Source organism: Chroicocephalus ridibundus, chromosome 5, assembly GCF_963924245.1.
Source record: "Chroicocephalus ridibundus chromosome 5, bChrRid1.1, whole genome shotgun sequence".
NCBI classification, from domain to species: Eukaryota; Metazoa; Chordata; class Aves; order Charadriiformes; family Laridae; genus Chroicocephalus; species Chroicocephalus ridibundus.
The window spans coordinates 8972976-8997536 of NC_086288.1; the positions used below are offsets into that span (position 1 = coordinate 8972976).

General features: G+C 35.9%; 1 protein-coding gene across 5 annotated transcripts in view; it reads left to right on the forward strand.

Annotated features, from left to right (window-relative positions):
- The window catches only part of LRBA (LPS responsive beige-like anchor protein), a 414612-nt gene that overhangs the window by 264074 nt on the left and 125977 nt on the right, over window positions 1–24561 (forward strand). For all 5 annotated transcript variants that reach the window (XM_063335812.1, XM_063335808.1, XM_063335810.1 and 2 more), the window contains 4 exons: window positions 16335–16452; window positions 17954–18056; window positions 19947–20062; window positions 22327–22439. In XM_063335812.1, coding sequence (XP_063191882.1) covers window positions 16335–16452; window positions 17954–18056; window positions 19947–20062; window positions 22327–22439 — 450 coding nt within the window. The remainder of the gene's footprint in view (window positions 1–16334; window positions 16453–17953; window positions 18057–19946; window positions 20063–22326; window positions 22440–24561) is intronic.

The following is a 24561-nucleotide window of genomic DNA, read 5'->3' on the forward strand; positions in this document are numbered from 1 at the left end:
TTTTTAAATTATGGCTTTTTTTTTTTACTTGACAGATTTCCATTTTTAATTATTGTCAAGTCTTCTGGACACTCCTTGGTCCTGCATTTTGAAACTAGACGTAACTGGTTTGTACTGCTAGAAAACTCTTCTAGGAGCCCTGGTTAAAGGATTTTGATAAAGTAGTCAAGATACGAGTTAGGTTCATTTCATTCCTTGGCCTGTGATTTTTGCATTTTAGCATTATGGAGTTGGGAAATCAGCGTAAGAGCATTACCGTTCATGTAAAAACTGGAGTCGTGTTTTTTTGTTTGCTTCTGAAGAGATTCCAGTGTTAATTTCCTAAAATGTTTGTAAAGCTGCAGGATATTTTGATTTATTTTGCTTGGTTTATTTTATATTTATTGCCAAAGTGTATGTTCATAAAATGAAAAATAATACAATGTAATGTCTCTGGTAATTCTCTCGGCATACTCAATCTAAATTACTTTAAACAACTCTATCTCATTGCCATTTTTGAAAAGAACTGAATAATTACTAAACTGAATTCCAACAATATACACAGGTTTGATGGAAAGAAGCGTAGACAAAGCATATGTTTACATGACTTACACAGTAAGTGGTTTCCCTATACAGTTTGCAAATAGTGATTATAATTTCATGTTAATAAGATGCAGGAAAATGTGCTGAAGGAATAGTGCTTTGCTGCTTTTGTCACAGTTTCATCAAACTGATTTTGTCAGCACTGGAGCATAACCCTTGCCACATCAGTTTGAGTGCTCATTAGGCAGCCGATTTGTCTGAATCCTCATTAAATTGATTAACTCATTTACTTATGGATGATGACATGTTATGTGGTACAGGAATGGTGGTTAGAGACTAGAATCAAGACTCGTGTTGACTTGCTTAGTCTTCAGTTGTTCATTTATTTCTGCAATAAGTTGCTGCATTGAAGTACTAGAGCATCACTGATTTACATTGTGCAAAAGTGTGGCGTCAGCTGAAGGGTTGAACTTACATTGTGTAAACTTGCACCTCTATCAGTAAACTACAGACAGCAATTTGGAAGCTTCTTAGGTTTACGGCTTGCTTTAATTCCCTATTTATTTCACTTGTGTACTAAACTTTCCCCTAAAGAACCTAAAAGGTTCTCTTGAACATCTGTTTTAATGTAAATTAAATAGCAAAAGGGAAACAAGTAGAAAACCTCTTCAGTCATACATTCAGAAGAGGGAGATATTATTAAGAGAGGATACTTAAAGCAGTGTTCTGAAAAATAGGTTTCACAAAAATGATCAAAAAGAAAAAAATAAATCAGTTGATGATTTAGATCAAATTCTATGTATGCACATAGTCTAGAAATTTGTATTTTTAAAGTTTATTATGTTCATATGCTTCTATTTTAAAGTGCTACCCGGAAGGGCTGACTGTGTGCAAGTCGTGCTGAAATTTGAGTTTTGGATGCCAACAAGAATTTTTGGTCTTCGTATGTGAAACTAGAAAAGGAAGTTTAAGCATGCAGGTTTTAGCAAATATTGTTTTGGGTCTAATTCAGTGACTCTGCATTGAGTGGATGGCAAGCGTATTAAGTCGTTTATGTATTTTTGAGTATTTATTTTGAGTATTTTGAGTATTTATTGAGTTTATGTATTTTTGAGTTGAGATTAAATGTAGCTTGGGCTAGCTCAAAAAGTAGTTGAGTACTTCAGACTTTATGAAGATGCAGCAGCCTGAATTCTTGAGTGAGTGGTCCCGTTATTTATTTCAGTAGGAATTGTATTTGCTTATTCCAGGGCTGAACGTGTCACGAACACAGACAAATTAGCGTGAAGATGCTTTGAAGAAGCAGAATGGTTTTTGTATTACTAGGGTACAATACAAGCCTCGTCATGGACTGTGGCAGTATCGGAGAACCATAGTTTGCAAACTGGCCAGAGACCCTTCCTCTCTAAATGTTGAACCAGAAGCAACAGATAGCTACATATTGGCCAAAGTACAAGAAAACAAGAAACAAATTTTCAACATGAAACCAGCAGCTACCTATGTCAGTAAACTGTTGAAGCTTTTAGAGGCATGGCATTAAAGGAGTTCTTTAAGACAGTTTCTAGACAAGATGCACATCAGAGCTTCAGGTATCAATGAGTGGCTTCTTTTTAACACTTAAAGAAATGGAAGAAACTGGAGAGGTGCATGACTGAAAACCAAACTGATCATATGTAGAGGCTGGTCTGACTGGAGTCAAGATTTTACTAAACAAAAGTTTCAGAAGCATTCCTTTCAGTGATAGTACTGGCTTAAGCAGTCCTCAGGTACCGTCGTATCACCTTGTTCCCCTCCCTTCCCCCGGTGTTCTGGGAAAGTGTTTTGAGTGGGGAAGTGAGTCAGACTAAAACCATTCTCATCATCTCCTTCACCCTTTCATTTTTTACCTTCTCCTCACCCTAGGTTACTTTCTATCTGAATCACTTCTCCAACTCCAGCTTACCACATGTCCTCAAACATACTGCTGTTAGAACAGAGGGTTTGGGGTAGCAGTAGAAAATGACCGGGGATGGATGAGATGAGGCGCAACGTGAGCTGGGCAGCCACCTGCACAAATGCTTGTGAAACTGCAGGTTGAATGGAAGATGACAGAGCAGGAGAGAGGAAGTAATGCTTGAAAGGCTTGGGGAATAAGACAAACTTTTAATGGACAAGAGACTTGGAAAAATTGAGGGAAATGTAAGAGTGATTTTACATCTTTTTGTAAGTTAATTAGAGCTGCGTGTTTGTGCTTTGCTTTGCTTTAATGTAAAAGAGCGTTGTTACTTCATTTTTTAAATCATTGGTGTATACACGTGCTGCAACACTAACTGTTGCAAGTTTTTTGGTAATAAAAATGTCGGTCTCCCAGATTCAATCTTCTTTGAATAAAGGTAGGAACTTTGATGTTCTCAGGCTTCTTAGAAGGTTAACACTAAGTTTCCATAGAATTGAGATGAGACAAAGCTTGTGAAAATACCTTTTGTACTGTAATAGTTGCACGGTATTTGTGGTTCTATTCATTATATATCCTAATATGCCATCTTATTGCAGAGCTGGTCAAACTAGTCTTATTTCATTGAGATAATAACCAAAGTGCAAGTGAAAATTTTTCCGGGGTGGGGGCGGATATGAAAACAGTGGAGAAAATCTTGCTCCCCTTCTGTAAAAGGGATTACAGTCACTGAATTAAATAGAGCTAGAATTTCACCCACCCTTTTATTTTTTGGGAGAAACAACTCCAAACATGTCTCATTTGGGAACTTTTTTTTTTTTTACTAGATGGGCTTTTTTTTGGAGAAATGTCATTTATGTTAGGTTACTAAGATATGCCTGTATTGGGAACGGTGAGGAGAGTTCACAAAAACAAGTTCTGGGACTCTCTATTTCCATTCGTATTTCTGTAGAATCATTTTAGGATCGTAGGATATTTGCAAAGTGCATGTTAATATTCAAACAGGAAATTGGAGATCAGAGTTAAATTACTGGGCTCTAAATTTTTCTACATCCACCTATTTTCCCTCTTCACTTGCTCTGACAGTTATAGACCGCTTCTCTAATGGGGCTTGCATTTGAAGATAAGCCTGCATGTAAACAAATTAACTTTTCTTAAATGGAGAGCCATTTCATCTGCAATAATGTACCAATTCATAAACTATCAGAAGCATATTTCAAAAAAAAAAAAAAAAAAAGATAAATGACCCATTGTATAACACTTACTATTAGGCAGACTAGATGTCCCTGTGTTCTGGGAGATAAGGCTCTTGTATTATTACACCCTAATAAAATGAGTTAATGTTTTAGTATCAGAGATAAAAGGACAGTTGGATATATTTAATAACCAAACTGAGAAACACTTAATTTTAGTTGTCTGTAGCAATATAACACAAATTCCCCTGTAAAACAAATTGCACTTTTGGAATATACTTTAATGTGCATTCGACAAAGGAGAAAATGAGGTGATTGAAGTTCAATTTGTAGCATGTTATTAACCATTTCCGCTTGACTAGATGCGTAAAAGGATAATGGATGAGGGTTTTATTATTGCCTTTCTGCTAAAATGAAGTGGTGTAAAAGATAAGGTGATGAAATTAATGAACATAAGGAAAAGGCGTAATCAATCAAACTCCAACAGGGAGATGAGATGACAGTACTTAAGATTTGCAAGGATACATGTTTTAAAAAGTAGATTTTATCAACACCAGTATTTTGTTTGTGTGGAATGCTGAGAAGCAGATACTTGCCAATTTTCGTTATTTTTCGGTAGTTTCTTTATGCTGCTGTATATTTGAAGCTTCAACAATTAACGTAACAAATTAAAGTTGATAAGTCTATTTTTCATTTAAAATCCACATTTTAAATAACCTGTGTAATTATTAAATGAGGACAAACAAATACAACTTTTGTCAAGGTGTAACAGTGTTCTGTTGATCACTTGATCAGTTCTTCACTGGTGGAACACTCATAGATGTGTCTGGATGAGTTACTTCTAGTCTTTGTGCTACTGGCTCAAGTTTTGCATCCTGGTCGTTTGAGTAGATAGTTTTCATGTACTCAAGGAAAAGTAAGGAATGCTTTCCTTGCCCTGGAGTAAGTGCTTCAGCCATCAAACTTCACAAGGTTTCAACTTCAAACCCCTTGAGTAGACAATTGATTATCTTGTAGAGATAAATCTGCAAAAATTTCTAGCTGCAAACGTGTTCCTCCTTGTAGGGTGTGACGTGTGACATTTTTATATTTCAGATCTCAAATGCAGTACTTTTTTCCTCTGGCACATGTCTTAAAATTATTAACCTACTTGAATATCTATATTGCTAAGATGTTATGGAAAGAATTGATTACAGGTATTTTTGATTTTCACTCGTGCCAGATCCCAAATTGTTAAAATTACTTGCGAGTACTCCAGCTGCAGTTACTCATAGAGAAAACCCTCACTAACCTAAAGACAGGGCTTCTGTCTTAAACTGCACCTTTTTTTTCTGTTTGTTTTTTTTTGTTTTTGTTTTGTTTTGTTTTTTTTTACAAAAGAACATTGAGTTACAAACTAAATCACTTAAGAACTGAAAATGCCTCTGCGAAATCAATTTTTCTTATGCCTTCAATTTCCTGCTCTTTTTAAAAAACTTACACCATTTTCAAAATGCGGAGCTGACTGGAAATGCAGCTGCTACCCAGTTAGGGTTTTTTCCCACTTAAAGGATTTAAGAAGGGCTCCCACATCATTCCTTCAAATGCAGTTAATTTACCTGATAAGAGTTGCCTATGGAAGTCCTGCCTTAAGTTAGTTTTGTAAATGAAATATGCATGAGCAGGATAAATCGTTGCATTCATTTTCTCAAGGAACTGTTCGTTCTTGGCAGCACTTTGGGCAGGATGGATAGGATATCGCGATGAGGTTAGGTTTGTCTAAAAAATCAGTTTGAAATACTTTTTTCCCTTTTGACTTCAGCATTTATGAAACACTGTTACATATTGGCTGGAACCTGGTGCTTTCTAAACACTCCCACATTAGATTTGACTTTTTCTGGCTCGTAGGAAATCTTCCAGTTGTGCAAAGCAGCATTGTGGATTTGTAAGATAAATGCATAACACAGCCCAGATTACAATTCTCCACAAGAGCTGATATTTTCACGTAGACTTACTGCCCTCACTCCTCCTGTCATCTGCAGAATTCTTTGATAGGCTATTTTTTATTGGGCCCTCAGGAGTAGCAAGTTTTAGATTTAATACCCCAGGGGGAATGGCAAGGCAAATCATGTTGTTGGATCAATTGTTCAGCTATCCCCAGACTGCTGTCTGGGTATCTGTTACACTTGAATCACATTTCCAAGCCTTTCTTATCAATCATTTGGACTAGAAATGCAGTTTAATTTCCTATTGCATTTTTAAACTGAAATTAAGGTTATGTTCTTGTTCTGTTACCCTAGAATCCTAGATGTGGTTGTAGACCTCACATTAGCTGTGCCCATGGATTGTTTAACCTCGGAAAAGGGTCTGTACTTGTAGGAATGCATTAAAGCTGAATTTAAGTTACTTTATTTTACCATCTACTAAGATGAAAACCAGCAATTATTGTATAAAACCCTGTTTTCACATTGCTCTTTGTTCTTTACAAATGCGTGATAAGTTTTAATAGGTCAAATTATTTCTGTCGGTGATCTTGAAAGAAGAGATTCTCCCTTGCAGGCCATAGCAAAACCTTTTCCACTGACCGATGATAGTCTGTTCCTTTACCTGAGAAATTAATCTACTTTTACAGCAATATAAGATACATGTAAGAATCCAGATCCAGAATATGAGGTATACTCATGTGGGTCTTTCTTAAAAAAAGTGCACGTGGGGAACATGTCCTTTGATAACTAAGAACAATTTCTCTACGTAGTTGTCATACCTGTATTCGGCTTTGGTTTACAGTAAATGAACTAGCAGTGAGCGGAGAAGCGCTAGAGCAGTGGAGGGTTTCTTAGCAGCCCTGTGCTATCTCCTGTCCCAACTTCTGAGAGCAGGAGGGAAAATTTCTCTAGCATTAAGTACTGTACAGTCCTGGGCTATGGGGCAGCCACCGGGCATCCCAAAGAAGCCAACTATATGTAATTACACAGCAGCCCCTGCAGCTGCTCCAGCTTACTCAAAGGGGATTTGGTTCCTGCAGCAGTCTAAAGTCTGTGCAGCACAAAGGTGGCATTAAGCCATTTTTACATTCCCATCCCTTTGCAAGCTGCACCTCCTGTGCCATATCTCTCATAAAACATAGCACAGAATCTTTTAATGTAAACTGCTGGATTGGCAGCTCTGGGGAGTCTGACTTTTCTCTTTGCCTTCAAGAGGCACATCTGTTCTTCTATGTATGGGCTTGGTTCCCATTAATGAGCTGATCAGATGTAGTCTTTCATGATGACTGGTATTCTAGCTTCCTGCCAGATGTGTGGGGCTGTTTTTTGGTTTTGTTTTGTTTCTGGTGAAGGGATATGAAGGTCAGCTTACAGGTTATCAATAAAAAAAAAAAAAGTCCTTCTTTTTGGCATTGCAACTTATTTTTTCATTGCCCGTTTGCTTTCTTCTTCTCACCCGTCTTCTGCAAGATCAGATGAAAATGGCAGGCACTGGACAACTGCCAGTGCTGCAGGTGCATTAGTTCCCTTCTTTCTTGCTTGTAGTTGCTGCTTCCACTTGCACGTGTTCTGGCTGGATAGACCTTTGCTGGATACAGAGAGAAGCAGCCGGTGGGAGAAGTCATGTCCTGAAAGTGGTGAAATAGGCAGGTGCAGGGCACAGCGGTGGGAAACCTAACATGACTTTTGATTTGCTGCTCAAAATAGGACTCTGAAGAGGCAGTTACAGCAAACACGAACCTTTTTTTCCTTAAAACACCCTGGATGGCTAAATACCTTTAAGAGACAGCAAAACAAAGACAACTTCTACACTGTTTTCTGTTCACTGCTTTTGAGATACATGTTCCTGTATGTTACCTTTCACCATATCTAGTTATACTGCTGTGGATATGAACTGCTGTGAGTCATTAGTCTGGCAATTGTCCTAGTTTTCAGACTCTTTATTTCTTAGAGATCAGCCAAGGTAGTCTGATAAAGATTATCTCCAAGGCTTTTCAGCACTAGGAATTTTATAAAAGAATTTTTTTCTCAGAATTATGGAAAGAGGGGTCCATCCAAAGTGATTCAGTTCTGATAGTGTAGGAGAGAATAAGAAGACAGTAATTCCCACAAATTAGTTTTGATTGTCTGAAAAACAGACTGACTGAAAACTCAAACTGGTCTCAGAATGGGTGATTAATCATAGATGATGAGGCTGCATCCCTACCATTTGCTCTCTCTAATTTTGCTTCAGTTGTCTTATACAAGGAAAAAAAAAGAATTTTTACCCTTGGTTGTATGAAATCTATCCAGGAAGAAACTTGAGACCTGTCAAAGGTATCCTGTGCTGGAGCGTTCAGACACAGAATGGTTAAAAACAGTCCTTGCTGGTATTCTTCAAGAGTATTTTTGACTGACTTGTCTCAGAGACACACACCTGGGTATCTTCCTCATAAACTGCAGCTGAATGAGTCCTTTGTTGTCTTACTTCTGTTAGGAAGCTTTCTGTGTGATTATGACTTCAGTACATTGGCAAAATTTGGATCACGGTCATACTTGGCACCTCAAAAACATACGCGTTTTTTCCTTAATGGTGATGCCCAGTGGTAGGGAGTATGTTAAAAACCTTTGAGGTTACATTTTAAAAGAGTTTTATAACCTCATTTCCAATAATAAAACATTTCCATAATGATCGTTTTCAGATGATCGCAATCTGAATTCTTATTTCCTTTTTTGTTAACTCACAAGGAGACAGAAAGACAAATTAAATGATCACTTTTCACAAAGGCAAAATTTGGAACATCTGAATGTTCCTGTTCTTTGTCTTTTAGTTTTCTGTATTAAGAAGCTCGAAAGTGAGCTAAGTAACAAAGTAGCAACGTTTGTGCTGATAGGAAGGTATGTTGTTAGCACCAAAATAAGAGAATTGTGAGGAATTTTTTGGAGAGGTCCTGACACCTCCAATAGTATGCTTCATAATTGCATAGGTAAAACGATGGCAAATGGAGTTTCCCCACATAATTTTCCAAAATTCTGTTTCATGTAGGGTAGCTAGCATGGAATGCACCACTGCACCATGCATTTTCCCAGGGGCTTAATATTAATAATACTTTTTTTCAGCATTTTTGATCCAAATTCCACAACTTAAAGTGATCAGCTTCTTTGACAGCCTCTACATAGTGAGAAATCATGTCATTGAATTTTGCTCAGTGACGCTTAAGCTCTCTTCTTGAGCTTTTGCAGGTAATGTCATTTTTTCAATGTATACAAATTGAAATCAACAAAAGTAGGGTTTTTAGTATTTACACTGCGTATGTTAAACTGACAGAATTCATTGACACATGAAATCATGAAGTTGTATAATTTAATGCAGTTCACAAATAGGTTATGGAATCCGTCAATCTATGTGGACATCAAGACTAGCCAAAATTGTACTTATTAACTAGAATGGTTTAAAAGCAAATTTTAAAACTTATGATCTAATGAAGGAAAAAAAGGGCAAATACTCTATTTACTCACTGTGCAGTGGGAGGTGTCCCTGCCCATGGCAGGGGGGTTGGAACTAAATGATCTTTAAAGTCTCTTCCAACCCGAACCATTCTATGATTCTATGATTCTATGTTATGCTTTTATGCAGTCTCTCACTCATATTTTAATATATGCACATACGCACACACACATGCGACTGTACATGTGTGTGTACCAATGCACTTTCATAAGAGTAGCTACAATCTTAGATAATTTAAGCAAAGATTATAAGCAAATCTAGATCCATACAGACCCACTCACGAGGCACAAACAAGTGATTCACCCTTCAATATGCTAGGCACAATGCACCTCTCAGAGGTTCCTTTATACAATTTATGCTTATGACTATTCTGAGTTATTTCTGTATGATTAGAAGATATCTTAGTTATGATTTGTTGTCTGTATCTTTTTGGCTTACTAGGTGTATGAAGTCCGTGTAGGTATTAACATCAATGCTATAGCAAATAGCATAAACAGGTAACCCCGATAGAATAAAAATTGTTGCCATTCTCCTTCTTTGTGTGTATGGATTCTAAACACTGCCATAAATAAATAAATAACAGTTGGAGTAATGAACTTCCAGGTTAATGCATATACTTTTTTCTTTATGATCTTCATATGATCTAGAGGTGTGTGTGGTGGGTTTTTTTTGCAACGCTGTTTTGCAAAATTGCATTGCAAGTGTATTATGAATAAAAGAAGAATTACTGAGGCAAATGAAAAGAGGATGATTTGTTAGAGAGCTGCCTGTCTAAAATACCACATAAAAAAAACCCATCCAGAATTTCTGTTTTCTTATGTATTTTTTTGCTGCTTGCAGGCGTTGCACTGACAATTGTAGCGTGCATGTTTGCAGGCTGGGTTGGTAGCCACGCTGCTTTTTTAGTGCGTCTGAGACATATCATGGGAGATTGCTTTAGAAAGGCTGCCCTTGGTAGTCTTGGTAATAAATTATTGCTAATTCTATGTTTGTAGCATTTTGCATCTCCGGAATTGATAATTATAATTTGCATGCATGTTTGTTGGAAACGCACAGAGACTATCAATTTGTTTCACCCACGTCAATGAACAACTTGTTGATCACTGTTTAGCTAGCCTGTTCTTGAGTTAGTGTTAGAACCTGAGGATGGACACACAAGCTGAAAGAACCACTGCTTCAGAAGGCAGGAGCTGAATCATTTGTAAATTGTTGCAGTTCCTGGGTGGCAAACTGTCTCAGGTGATGTAAACAGCTGGATGAGTCTTTTGTATCTACCTCTTGATTAGCTGATCCTACTAACTCTTAAATCAGAACGTAACAGGCTCACTAAATCAAGACGTCAGTCAACTCCTACGTGAGTCTGTGAATTCTTGCAATTCTGGCTCCTTTTTACCACAAATAAGCCTGCTGTCTTATTTTCCAAAGAGAGGCATAACTTTTTGTCCTTAACCTTACAGGGCTTGGACAGCCACCCAAACCATATTAATTTTCTTCTTTTCGAAATCCCCCTTTCTAGGCTGCATAGTTTAACTTGCATACCTATCTCTAGCAGTCAGATCTTCTCCTTCTTTGGGTTGATTAAGTGTTGTCTGCCAGTGGTAATGAACTCCTGCTCTCTAAGAGTCAGCAGGGTTAATCAAAAGGGGAAATAATTATTTGTGGAATACTGGATGCAGTAGAAGAGAGTAAGATATTTGGTACTAACTTTGCTAACATTGTTTGCAGATGTATTAATCCATGTGAGGTGTTTAGAACCTCATATTCAAATCAAAGAGTCCTGAGTACAGATTCCCCTGATAAATTTTTTCCAAGTTAGATCTTGATAATTGGGCAGAAGGTTATGTGTAGTTTGTAGAAGACCTCTTTCAGAAAATCTGCATTGTATGCTTTTTTCACTTGGAAATACAGCTTTCGTGTCAGGATAAAGAGAGAAAATATAGCTGTGCATTCCTCTGTTTCAGTATCTGGGAAGTATTTTTCATGTCGTCACGTGTGAACTGATCTGTGGTCTGTGACAGCTAGATTTATTCATTTCCAAACAAATGTTGTTTTTATTTGTATATCACAAACATAGAAGTTATTTCAAAACTGAATAGATCTAGAAACAAAACTAAGTCCTAAGTAAAGATTAAACTATTTACAGGTCCAGAGGCCCTAAGGTATATAAGGCTAGTATAAATAGTATACGGTGAAATAGGAATTTCAGTTTGTGGTAAATCTGTCTGTCCCCAGCAGCTTCAGATAAAATAATTTTATCCTTCTAGAGCACATCAATTTGCTAGTCGGTGGTTCATGTATCAAAGAGCATTCTGTGAAAATATCAATATCATTGGTTAATATAAATGAAATTAATTTTTAAAGCTGGGCTAAAGGTTGACATCTGAAAAATTGCATTACTTTGCAGAAGAGAAATTTCTGTCTTCCAGTGAAATTTCAGGTCATAAGGGCAAGTAATTTTCACAATCTTCAATGGGAACCAGTGAAATATGAACTTCATTGTCACCTAGCCCCAAAGCGATAAGATAAAATGAGCTGATACATCATTTGCTGTGGTTTTATCATCTCCTCCAGTAATTGGAAGAGAAAACATAAGAGTCTTTTACCACCCCCCTCCCCAATCCCTTCACCACCCACACCCAGGCATAAGCCATTTTGCTCTGATCGATACAAAGGTCACAGAGTATTTATTTATTTATTTAAATTTTTTATGCTGGGTAAAACTGTCTAGTGGAACATTAAAGTAATGAATATGTTTAATTGAGTTTGTCACCCATGAAAATGCTGAACAGGATTGTATAGCAGACTGTGCGGGCTCACAGGAGGGACTGGATGGGAGACTATGACTGTTTGCCGTGGATTTTAGTGGCTGATGGTATAAATATCTGAGATTTAAAATTAACATCTTATTCGTTGTTCTCTTGAGAAATCTGAAATAAACTAATAAGCACTGTGATTTATTTAAGAGCATTTGGATAGTTAAAATTATTAATAACCTGATCTAATTCCCTATTAGTTTGGTTGTACTTGGACGTATTTAAACAAAGAGCAGAATAAGACTCTCTGACTGTGAATCCTGCAGCCAGGAACTAAATGCTACCTGGAGAGTAGGATCTGAGGATCCTCAGTTGCAGGGCTGAGATTGTGGTGGAGATCCAGGTTCCTCATGAACTGCGAGTCAGGTTTTGTAACCTCCAAGTGCTGTAATTTTGCCTTCCTGAACAAAAATGACCCCAAATGACAGAGAATGCTGCTAGAAGAGTGTATTTATGGGTTTTATCTCTCAAATGCAATCAAATTTAAATGCAAATTAAATGTTTTATTTTTTTATTTAGTGTTTTGGTGGTTGGTTTGTTGTTTTTTTTTTTTTTGTCTGGTACATTGTAACTTTTTTTTTGAAATACACAAATGTGCATCAGCTTTTAAAATAAGCTATTTAGTTTTTATTTTACTCATGGCAGTTAAATTGGCTGGCACATTAAAGTAATATAATTATTCAATTACTGTTTCAGTTCTATAACCCATTTGCAGACTTAATTACTTCTAGCCTATTCACATTTTCAAGATCAATAGTACTTTTCTGTAAAATAAAATAAAATATACGATGGCTGATTGGTTTGCTTAAAAGGTAAAGCAAAATGTTCATTTACGCTTCAGTAAAATACTACTTTCCTAATTCAGGAGGCAGTTGTAGTGACGGCATCTTTTAACTATTGAGTGTTATCTTTTATAAGGGACATTGCTATGATCAACATTCACGGAGGGTTATGGAGAAAAGACAAGGTGGGGCATTTGTTTTCAAAACTGTAAAATGACGGAATAGCTTCCGAGTGAGCATTTTGTTATTGGGAAATTAGCTGATATACACCTATGAATCATGAGGAGAGGACCTCATGTACGATCTTAATTCGTGATCAGCACTGCGCTACCTGAGTTTTCGTTCAACTCTAATTTCAGAGTCTCCTCAAAGCAGAAATTGAAGCTGGGTATTCTTTGCTTACTAGTTTCTTGGGGAGCTTCTTCCAGCCATGCAGCGTCAGGGCCTGCAGCATGAGTATGAGGACTAATTACAGGTTTAGACCTTCTTTTCTATTACTTGAGGTAAAGGAGGGACCTCCTGCAAAGTTGAGAGTAATTATTTATTTTTGGTAGTGTTGTCATGCCGTCCATTCATCTGGTGTTGCCAAAGTCTAATCACAGAAGAGTTTGTCTAATGAGATTTTTGGAACTGTACAACTTTACAATGGGCTCGTTTGTTTATTTTAAGTATTTTTAAATGAAATGGAATTTTCTTTCCTCCTGTAAGGTACAGTATCTTTTGAGGTAAACGAAATGTGCGGTACATTAAACTTCAATCTGATGTGTTGAATCGCCTGAAATTCTATAAATACTTTTTTATGTGGGGAAGGTGGTACTATTTGTGCAGATTAAATTAGACTGTACACCCTTACTGGTCTTTGCTCCACAAGTTGTTCCAAGACTGATGGTGACAAATGACAGAAAAAAATGAGTCATTTTTAAACTCAACATATTGTACAATAGTATGAAGAAGATAGTTGTTCTTAAATTCCTAAGTGGAATTCTGTGTTGTGTGGCTTATGGGTGAAAATGGGCAAATGCAAAAATAGTTTTTCAAAGTTGTAATTCTGATAGTTATCAGAAAGTGGTAACACTGATTTAAAAAAAAAAAAAATTAAAAAATCCCTTTGCCGGAATGAAAATGCGGAATTTAATTTGAAGTATGAGTCAGTTTCTGCAACTGGGAGGTTCTGTGAATAAAATCAGATATTTGACAGGGAATAAAAGGTTGAATCGGATTTTCGTAAGGCATACTTAGTAATACACATGAAAGAAACGTGTTTGTCTTCTGGACCTTTCATCTACTATAGGTGGTGTGATGAGCGCGGAGCAGTGGTAATGATGCAGTTTCCATAGCAACCGGTTCATTGGCGGGCTAGACCTCTGTCTAGGGTGCTGTCAGCGTGCCTGGAGTTTCAGAGAACAGAGTGTCCCAAAGAAGGTCTGCTTCCACCTAATCCAGTTTTAATTGAACTCCAGAGACTTTGAAGTGAAGCTGCAGACCAGGCAGACACTATTCCAACTCGAAATGAGGGCCTTGCTCAGCTAGGCCTCAGCTGCTTCCCACTCCTGATAACTTCTGTTAATGAGTGGTTTAAAGAATTGTTATAGTGGTGACCAGTAGCGTTTCTGCAGTGCAGTTCCAGTTTCTGCTGTAAATCCTGTTATACTGAATTCCACAACCTTATTATGGCTGTACAAGGTGCACAACGTAAACCACCTCTGCTGTTTTCAAGTCGGTGCTTTTCCTTCCAGTTTTGAAGGGTGTTGTGTGCAGCAAGCTTTTGACCATGTGCAGGGTTTCCACTGTCACAAAAAATGCTTGCCCCACAGGGTAAAAGTAATACTTAGTTATTTAACTTGCTGATTTTACTCACAGTATCGGTGTAATAAGTGTTTGAATTTAGAACGCACAGACTGATAGTGACAAGCAGGCTGTTGTGTTCTAATTGTTACCACAGAAAAGCAGAGGTCATCACATTCCTGCCTGTCTCAAAAACTAATCAATTGAAATTATAAGCTCCAACTTAAAGATCGTAAGGTGATGAATACCAGCAAAAGCACTAAGAGATTTTTGTACACAAGTACCGCAACTTTGTCTCCTTTCATCTCTTTTGATGTTGTGCTCTTTAAAGGATATTTATATGCATGTGACAAAAGCCAACCGTGGCGGTTCTGAATAGCACCATAGAATTATACAAATCTGCCAATTAGTGTGGATGGGTTATGGATGTGGTATGGAAAGCGTCAGCACGGCCCGAGTCTGTTAGTTCCCCAGTTCCAGAAATGATTAGCAACCATTGACGATCTCTGGTCCTTTTGTCGCATTTCTAAAATGTTGTATTGGAATAATTATTCATTTTTTTCTTTCTCTGTGTGTGTTGGGGGAGAAGTTGTCTGTGGCACTTGTATTGAGAGGAAGATGGGGGATTAAGTGAAAAGCAAGAAGGTGTGGGAGATGATTTGCTTAGTACGTTCTGATTTTCTGTGCTCTCTGCTTTTGGTTTGCCAGTCTTGTTTGCTTTGAATTCACAAAGGTGGTACAGTATTTTGTATTGTATCGTGTAGTGCTTTTGTAATGATGCTTCTGCTGTCTGGGCTACAAAAGTGCAGGTTATTCGTGAATATATGCTACACGTGAGGCAAAATCCTCCTTTGTTAAAAATCTATAAACAAATGATTGGGTTCATTAACAGTCTTTGTTATGTTAAAGGCTTGAATTCCACTTTTTTATACATGATATATTGCTCAAGTGAAATTGTAGTAAGAGTGATGTTTAACTAGGATTATATCTGAATCTCTTTTTCTATGATGGATTTCTGTTGTGTTTGCTAAAATTGACAAATCTCAGATTTTCCTTTGCTCTTATGGTTTGTTAATCTGAGGGAGAGAAGTTTCCAGTCTCGCTGTCCCTTAACACTTACATAATTAAGCTTTGAAATGAAAAGGAAAAAGCGAAGCAACAAAGAAACAAAGTGGCTGAGGACTGAAAATGGGATTAGTTTGAATTGTGAAGGCAGACTAAGCATCTGTGTCTGTCAGATGGGATGACAGGAATTGTAACAAGTTACTTTGACAACCGCTTACTCCATAGAGAGATTATGCTGAGTTCATTTGCAGGTTTGTGTTTAACCTTAGCTGACAAAATGATACTTAACCTCTTATACAGCCAACCTTTATAGTTCCAGAATTAATGAATGTTGCCTTAACGATAAACGTAAGGAACATTTTTTTCTTTAAAGACATTTTTTTCTTGCTTGTTTGTTACAGGCCAGTTATTACAATGCTAAAACAAGTGCAGATATATCTAATGGCACTAGGAATACATTTCAGAATATGTTTATATGCTTTGCTGAAGTGCCAAACATTTCGTAATGTTTCTGAAATGGAATTAATAGGAATGGAAAATAAGCAATTGTCTTTAAAGGAAAAAATACAAGCAAATTTTTAAAATCCTTGACATGAGTAGTTGAATTTAGGACTTCAAAAAATTCATTATAGATTCATAGCACAATTTGAAGTTTGAGCATATTTTAACTTTGATGCAGGTTTTGCAGGTAAGGGTAGAATCCATGTTTGGGGGTCAAACAGTTTCTCTTTTACAAGATATTACCTATATTGACAACATATTTAAAACATTCTCTCTCTCTTTCTTCTAGATTCTGGCATATACAGAAGGACTCCATGGAAAATGGCTCTTTTCAGAGATTCGATCTATCTTTTCTCGACGTTATCTTTTGCAAAATACAGCACTGGAGATATTCATGGCAAATAGAGGTAAAGTGAGTTTAGAGGAATGGCAAGCGTTGATTTGGGGACACGTGCATTCTGTTTGGCTGTTTAGTTATGTCTTTTTTGGTATGGATTTGTGTAGGTAGCAGAAGGGCTTGGATTAAGTGTCTCAATATTTAAATTAGTATATTTTTGTAACAGTTTCTCCTTTTTTTTCTTCAATGAAAACTGGAAATTAGCAATGTCGCACTTTCATTTATATCCACATTTATTTGGCATTCTCTGGAAATGCTTGCTTAAGGCATGCCTCCCTCTGATCTGTTATGCATGAAGGGGTTTTTTGTCCCTTTGGAGAGTAAGTAGTTGTTAGTTATACACACCAAGAGCAACGTAATGAAAGAACTTCACTACCGGATTAGACTAGTGATTGGTATACCGTCATGCTTTATTTCTATTAATAATTTCTTTCAGTTAGACCCTAGTGCAACTCTAAGAAATAAATGTGAATTTACCTTGTTTATGAACCTTTTTTTTTACACTCCCCTTTCTTCAGTGCCTTTTTCAGATACACATACGTACTGTAACAAGTCACTCAAAATATAGCATGTTGAGACTTGGAGAAATTTCTTCTGCTATTTTTTCCTCTTAAATTTTATTTTAAACCAGGTTATATGATGTCTTTGCAGTTTAAACTAAGATTCTTTGGGGGGTGCTTTTAGTGTGTTTATACTAATAACGAAATTATGAAAAAATTTTTTTGAAAACTATACAAAGACACCAAATGAAACGGGTCTTAAGATGACACTTTTAAAAACATTGTTTTGGTAGCGACAAAAAACATTGTTGTCCTGAAATTAGTAAATGTGTCATAGGATAAGATACTTTATGCAGTTAGTATTCCAGTCAAAAAGGTTTTGCCTAAGCTTAAAATGGTCTCTAATTTTGAACGTGGCTGGTAAGTATATCTCACAGAGCATTGTTGCGCATATCTGAAGTGCATATTGTCCAACCAGACCAATTAATCGTAAACGCTTTCCTGTTTTGGAGCTTGTAGTTGTACTCTGTGAAGTCATAAATGTCCACTGGTGATACTGTAATTAGATGGTTATTTAGATTTTTAGGTTGCTATTTCATAAGTGTCATTGAATGTTTCAAACAAAATATGAAGATAATATTTTGAAGAATATTTCTTGAAAATACCTAGAAAGTAAACTAGTAAATGTGTGATCCAATTAATATATAAACTTGCTTTTAATCAGTTCTAGGCGGTCAATCTGAGCATATAGGTTTAACTGCTATTCAGAAAGGAAAATAAATGTATATCTTGTAAGATTTGTAACAGTGACAACTTCTGTTGAAATTCCTCTTAGTGGTGAATAAAAGCAGTTCTGGAAATCATAAAAAACTACACCTATAGTAACCTGAAGGAAACATGTCTAATCTTTTACCTGTTCAACACCTAAGCCTAGTGTTAAATTTTATTGGGCTAGAAAGCCTTAAATAAAAGGTGTAAAATCATGGCCTGTTTCAACTCTTGTGTTCACAGTGGGTGTCATGTTCAACTTTCCTGACCAAGCAACAGTAAAGAAAGTGGTTAACTGTCTGCCTCGGGTCGGTATTGGTACTATCTTTGGACTACCCCAGACCAGGTATTTTACAATTTGACTTAATTTCATCTGTCGGTTCTAAGAGTTCTTTTTTCATCAAACCAGCCTACGTGGTTTGAAGCATTTACACCTGCTGGTTTACAAAACATGCACTTCCTCGTTTTGTCACTTCTGCATGCTATTTGCAATGTGTTCGTATAATCAAAACTTTTGGATTTAAGATTTTTTGTGTGGTTTGTCTGTTATAGGGAAGATAGCTTCTTTTTGGCAGTGAGACTCAGTCACTTACCCTGCTTAAGGAAAATAGGTTTCTTTATGCTTGCCACATCACTAAAATTTAAGACTGATTTAAGACTGGTTGTAGGACTGATTAGCTTTTATGGCAGCGTTCAATTATATTATCTTGACTGTAACATCCTTGAATCCTCTGTAGTATTTAAACAGAGATGAAAATGATAGTTCCTCATCAGAAGAATATTATAGTGATGTGTGGAACAATATAAGCTGAATAGCATATGAAAGATTGGTATGGTGTCTTTTAGCTCTGGATGACATTGTGCAAATTTTACATAGTGAGAAATTGGCATTACAATGTGTGTTTGGATCCTGAAACTGAAGAATATGATTCAGTCTGCTACCTCTTTTTTAGCAGAAGATTAGGGCTTGATTACCAGATATGCTCTGGATGAAACACAGCAGCACAGTTTAACGTGCACCGAGGCTGATGGAAGTAGACATTTTTGAGGTATACCTCATTATCTCATCTTTAGTTGGATTGGTTACCTCTTGTATTTTAACGAATTATAAACTATTTTTAAGTAGAGTAATTTCTAAATTTTTCAAAGAAGCAGTAACCCTTAAGGAGTATCTTGATTGTTGTTTAAATTTTTATTTTTTAAAGATTTCTGTGTGCAGAAATGGCATTAAAATAGTTGGGGATGTTTTTTGTTGTGTTTTGTAGTTTACCTTTTTTTTTAATCAAGTCCAGAAAAAACTTTCTTGAATTGCAGTTATGGCCACTCTGTTAGAACGTAAGCATTTCTATTTACAGCAGCAAATTTTGTGTGAATTTTTTAAAATATACATGAAAGTATAGAACATATTTGTTCAAAATTTCACATCCGTTTGTACTGATAAATTTGTTTACAATATAACGCAGTTTATTAAAATAAAAAATATTCAGTTACTGTAACTGTTTTCTTCAGTTGTTTAGTAATACCTGTAAAGATTTGTTAACTAAAGCAATATCTAATTTTTTTTTTACCCCTAAGTGATGTGTTTCTGGTATTTACAGATGTTTTTAGTACGAACAAAACAGTCTTGGGAATTTTATGATAAGTTCTCTGCTTGGTTTATCACTCCAAGGAATGACTCTGTAGTCATCTTTCACAAACATTAAGAAATCTGGCATCAAATTCTAAAAGTTTAATTGAGTTATTTATGACTACCTCCCCAACGCTGCCCAGAATTTAAATCTCAAGAGGATGGACTTCATAATGAAGTTCTATCATCTTATCATTGTTTTCCTTTGTTCTTGAGGGATTTAAAAACCTCTCCTAAAACATGGCTTTATTCTTATGTGAAATTCTAAAAGTTGTGTAATTTTCTTATTTAATGGTCTGCCATCTCTCTAAATCACTGGTAACATTTCTGTAATACATCAAGCCTTCATGGAACAGCTGAATTTGCACAGCTGTAAAGGTTTCTGTTTGAAAGCTCTCAAATCTTGACATATCCAGCTGTCAGATGTTTTAAGTCTTTGTTCTTATTAGATTATAAAACTTCAAGTATCCAAAACAGCAATTTGATCTCCAGAGAAATCTAGCATAGAACTAGTAAAAAGAATATGTACAACTGCAACTAAAATTCAGATAGGTAGAAAGAAAGACCCACCAGGTTTTCTCTTTATTTTTTCCGATTTTTTTTTTTCAGACGCATTTCTTTGGCTAGTCCACGACAGATTTTCAAAGCTTCCAATATGACCCAGCGATGGCAACACCGGGAAATTTCCAACTTTGAATACCTGATGTTTCTAAACACTATAGCAGGTAACAAAAATTACTATAATGACTCAGAAAAGGAGTTAATGGGGGCACTGCTAGATTTTGCCATTTTAATACATAGCTTTTTCTATGTACAATTTTCTCCTGAAGAACAACTTCAAAAAATCCTCCTAAATGTACTTTATTCATAATTATTTTAATGTTTATGTAATAGAGAGGCACACAATTCATAATGCTGTACTGAACTGCACTTGAAATACATCTCTAAGGTCAAAACATCATGACTGTTGTGGGAGGACACGATCTACGTGGACTGTCTACTGTTTAGGAGAGGCTCAGAAATAGTAACTTCTTTATCCCTTAGTATTCTAAGTTTTAATATTCATAAGTACTATCCTCCCTAAATACAGCTGATGCAACAAGTTCTCTGTAGGGCTGAAACCCTCTGGGAAGTCTCAGCTGGGGAGCTGGAGCCAATAAACATGACTGTTACAAGATGTATGGTTGTCCTCGGAAAAGAGTCTTGTGCCAGGATCACCAGCGGTGCTGTGCCAGGACACCACCCGTTCCCAAATCCTAGTCATACCTCTGTATGGTTGTCCTGACCCCTCATTCTGTAAATGCTGAGCTATATTTCATTTAACCCATCATTAACCAACGTGACTTCAGTTTAGTAAATGGAGGCTAATTGTTAGGTCTCATGACTTCTCTTTTATTTTCCAACATATTTTGTTCTCAGAGCAACTTAGAAAATTTTTCAATTTTCAGCTCTTTTCTATGGTATTGACAGTCTTGAAAGGTCTGTTAATTCCCTTTCAGACTTGACTCTTGCTACCAGGGTTGATGTAACAAATGCCTTTGCTCACACTAATTGCGTTTTATACAAATGGTCAGTTTTGCTAGTTTCTGTAATCAGTCATTAAGTCAGAGATGCCAGGATGCTGGCAGATTTTGTAAAAGTTGGGGTAGATCTGCTTGCACCTTCACTGCCAAAGTGGAATGAGGGAAGATCATGACATTGTTTTCTGTGGCTCTAGTGAATGATCCTTTTCAGCTTTAATGTATTACTGAAATAATAAAGTGAATTCTTACCTACTTGGTATTTGAGGTTAAAAGGAACAAAAAGATAACATTATGGAAAAATGGAAAGTTTACTCACCCGTGATGGGGAGTTAAAACATTGTCATGATGACTATCAATTTGAAACAAATAAAGATAGATATCACAGTGTCATGTAAGTAGCCTTAATCCTGAAGAGATAATGTGCAACATAACCAACTGATAAGGAAAAGAAGGGATCTGATTATGCCATTTAAAAATTCTGCAAACCAGGATGGAAAAATACTGAATGGTACAAGAAAACTGGAAAAAGAAGAACTTAGCTGGAGTTTCAGAAAGTGTTTTCTGACAACCTGATAGATTGGGTTGTGAAGTAACATTTTTGGGGAAGAAGTAAAAACCTGGCCTTTGAGACTTTTAATACCAGGCTAGACAAAATCTGAGAACATACCTATTGGAGGTGATGCGAATGAATGAGCTTCTGCAACAACGTCAAAAAAAAGAGACAGGATCCGTGTAAAAATTATGCATTTTAAAATTATAAAGCAGGGTATGTGGTGTATGTGTATGTATGGTATGTGATTATTCTAATTGAATATTTTGGTTTTACTGGAAGAAGGATATTATTTCCATCTTAGAGATGCATGAAGGTGCACGTGTGATCCTGAAACCAGAACAGATTTTCTGCTCTGGTAAATGTTGGCGTATCCGTAATTGGTCAGTGGTTAAGGAAGAATTCCCCTCAAAGTGAATTGTCTAGATTAAATGTTTTTTACTTACATAATTTCTCAATCTAAAATCCTAAGCAGCTTCATCCTGTTTTCCCATATTTAATTTCATACAGTATGTAAAAATATTGCTTTGATTTTTAGCATCAACAAAAAGTCTTTGCCTCTCCATTTTTTGAAGTGTTTCACCATAAAGAAACAGAAGACAACCTGACATAAACAAGGAAAGGGGAAATGCATAGAAAATGAATGGATTTAACTGTCACTCTTACTGCAAAAGAGTTTACAATTAAAGTGAAATGGGCTGCAATGTTTTAAAATAAATACCAGCAATTTGTGAACTTTTTCATTTTCCTTTTCACTAAAGCAAAGTAGAATATTGTAATGATACAGGATCTGAAATAAATTACAGTTCTTTTGAAGAGCTGGTAAAGTTATATTGTTGTATCTTTAGAAGTTGGTATTTTAGTTAAATATAACTCTATTAACTCACGCCAGGGTTTTTTTGTTATTGTTTGTCAGGTCGAACTTACAATGATTTAAATCAGTACCCTGTCTTCCCTTGGGTTATCACCAACTATGAATCAGAGGAGTTGGACCTCACACTTCCTAGCAACTTCAGGGATTTGTCAAAGGTATTGGTCATTAGATACACCTTTTTTTCTCTCCAGCATTTATCACAGTAGCTTTGAGTCTTGTTAATGTTTTCTACTGCGTTTGGTACGTTGTTAAATGCACAACCATTAACAGTGTTTCATTTCTATATGCACACACTGATAATAGGGATCAAATTGTGGAAAAATGCATCGTTGATTCTGAATTCAGAAAAATGCTTCTGATTGTATCAATTTAATAACTGTTACTGGAAGGTGCTCTTAGTTGGAGCTTATGTGCCACATTTAATTTCAAATTTTAATGAAGTTAGGAATGCCGAGGCTGCTAAAGATTAAAAATTAGCCAAATAATTTTCTCTTTTTCTGATGAGAATTGTGCTTTTTTAGTAGCAAAGCCTGCAATACCATTATGTTTTAAGTACTCTTAAATCATTGCCCTTATTCCTGTAAGTAGAAACTTTATTTTTTCATTTCCTTCGTGTATCCCCTTCAGGTACACTCAAGTAATACTGTTGTCATTTGTCAGGTAAACATTGTTAGTTTTTAACAATGTTTTCCAAACAACTCCTTTCTGTCAGAGTAGCCTTGTTTTTCTAAGATTTTTGCCCAAGCAAATATATGCAGAGGCAATGTTATACATCCTGTTTAAGCTTTATAGAATGCGATTATTTTCTTTCAGTCTTTTCCAAGAGAGGAATATTTCATTTTACAACATAGAAGCATCTCTCATTTTCTTTACAAAGACTAGGTGCACTGATCATCAAACAGGATCCTTTTCTTAAAGCTGGCTATTATGGGAAATGATTGGCACATGGAGCAATAGTTAATTTATGGAAAAGGTAAAGAAAATATTCTAATTACAGCTTGGTTTTTTACGGAAGTCTTCCATACAAATTGAAAAACCCCAAAGAAGTAAGGTGGCTTTTAAAAGTTCTTGCTTTCAATTTGCAATGGATTAAGCTAAACATAGGTCTGTGAAAATCTCCAGAAAAGTAATTTTTTTTTTTACAACAGATTTCGGTTTTTAACCTTAAAAAAGGTACTGTATAGTCATCAAATATACATGCATATATATATATGGATATGTATATATACTTATATGTATATATATTTGAAGACTATACCATACCTTTTGTGTATATGTATGTACGAATAAAAATAACATTTTTAAGTCCAAAGCAGAGATGTACTGAAGTACTGTCATTGTAGCATTTTCTAATATTGTTATTTAATTTGAATAAGTCACGAACTCTGTGCTTTCTCAGAATATCTGACTGACACAAATCCATATTCATTGGTAAACCTACACATATTTTATATTTTAACAAATCTTTCAAAGCTAAATAATATTTTAAAATAATTTCTGGTTGTGGAATTTAATAAAGGCTTTCTTAATAATCTCCAGGCCAAAAAATATCTGAAGGTAGTTTACAACTAAAAATACCTATCACCAACCTAGACTACACTTGTGAATTACGCTTACGTGAAAATGGAAACTTATGAGTAACATCATCTCTGTATAGCTTGAATTAGTACATAAATTAAATGTATTAGTCATTAATAACGGTCTTGATTATGACATGATTTTTGCAACCTCATTTTCCATTAACTTTTGTTAAACGACACTTCTGCATATATCATGTCATTGCTAAAATAATTCAAGACAAAAAAAAAAAAGGATTCTCCAGCTGCTATACTTCTGCGGCATCTCCTTTTAGTTGTATTTTAATTTGTAAACTAGTCAGTTCAATCAGCGCTATAGTCCTAGTCTTTCTTCCTCCACCACTGCAACTAAGTGCAGCGTAGAGCAATTTTTCCTCATTTTAGGTTAGGTACCAATCTTGCCTCCATTAAGAAATTGGATAGCAAACCCACTCTTTTTCTATGCGTTTCTTTATTAACAGTGACTGGTTATATGGATTTCTCTGTTCATGAAAGTAGTCTTTGAGGATTACTAAGTTCTGAGGGAATCTTTCCGTTGCTATTGCTGAGAGAGGACATTACTTAGGAATATTACCAAGTGGACATTACTTAGGTTTTGTCTATATGTATACTCAACCTTCTCAATCATATGTTTGAAAACTATGACCTTAATACGGGAAATAATTATTACAATATTAGATGTCAGTCATACTGTATTATG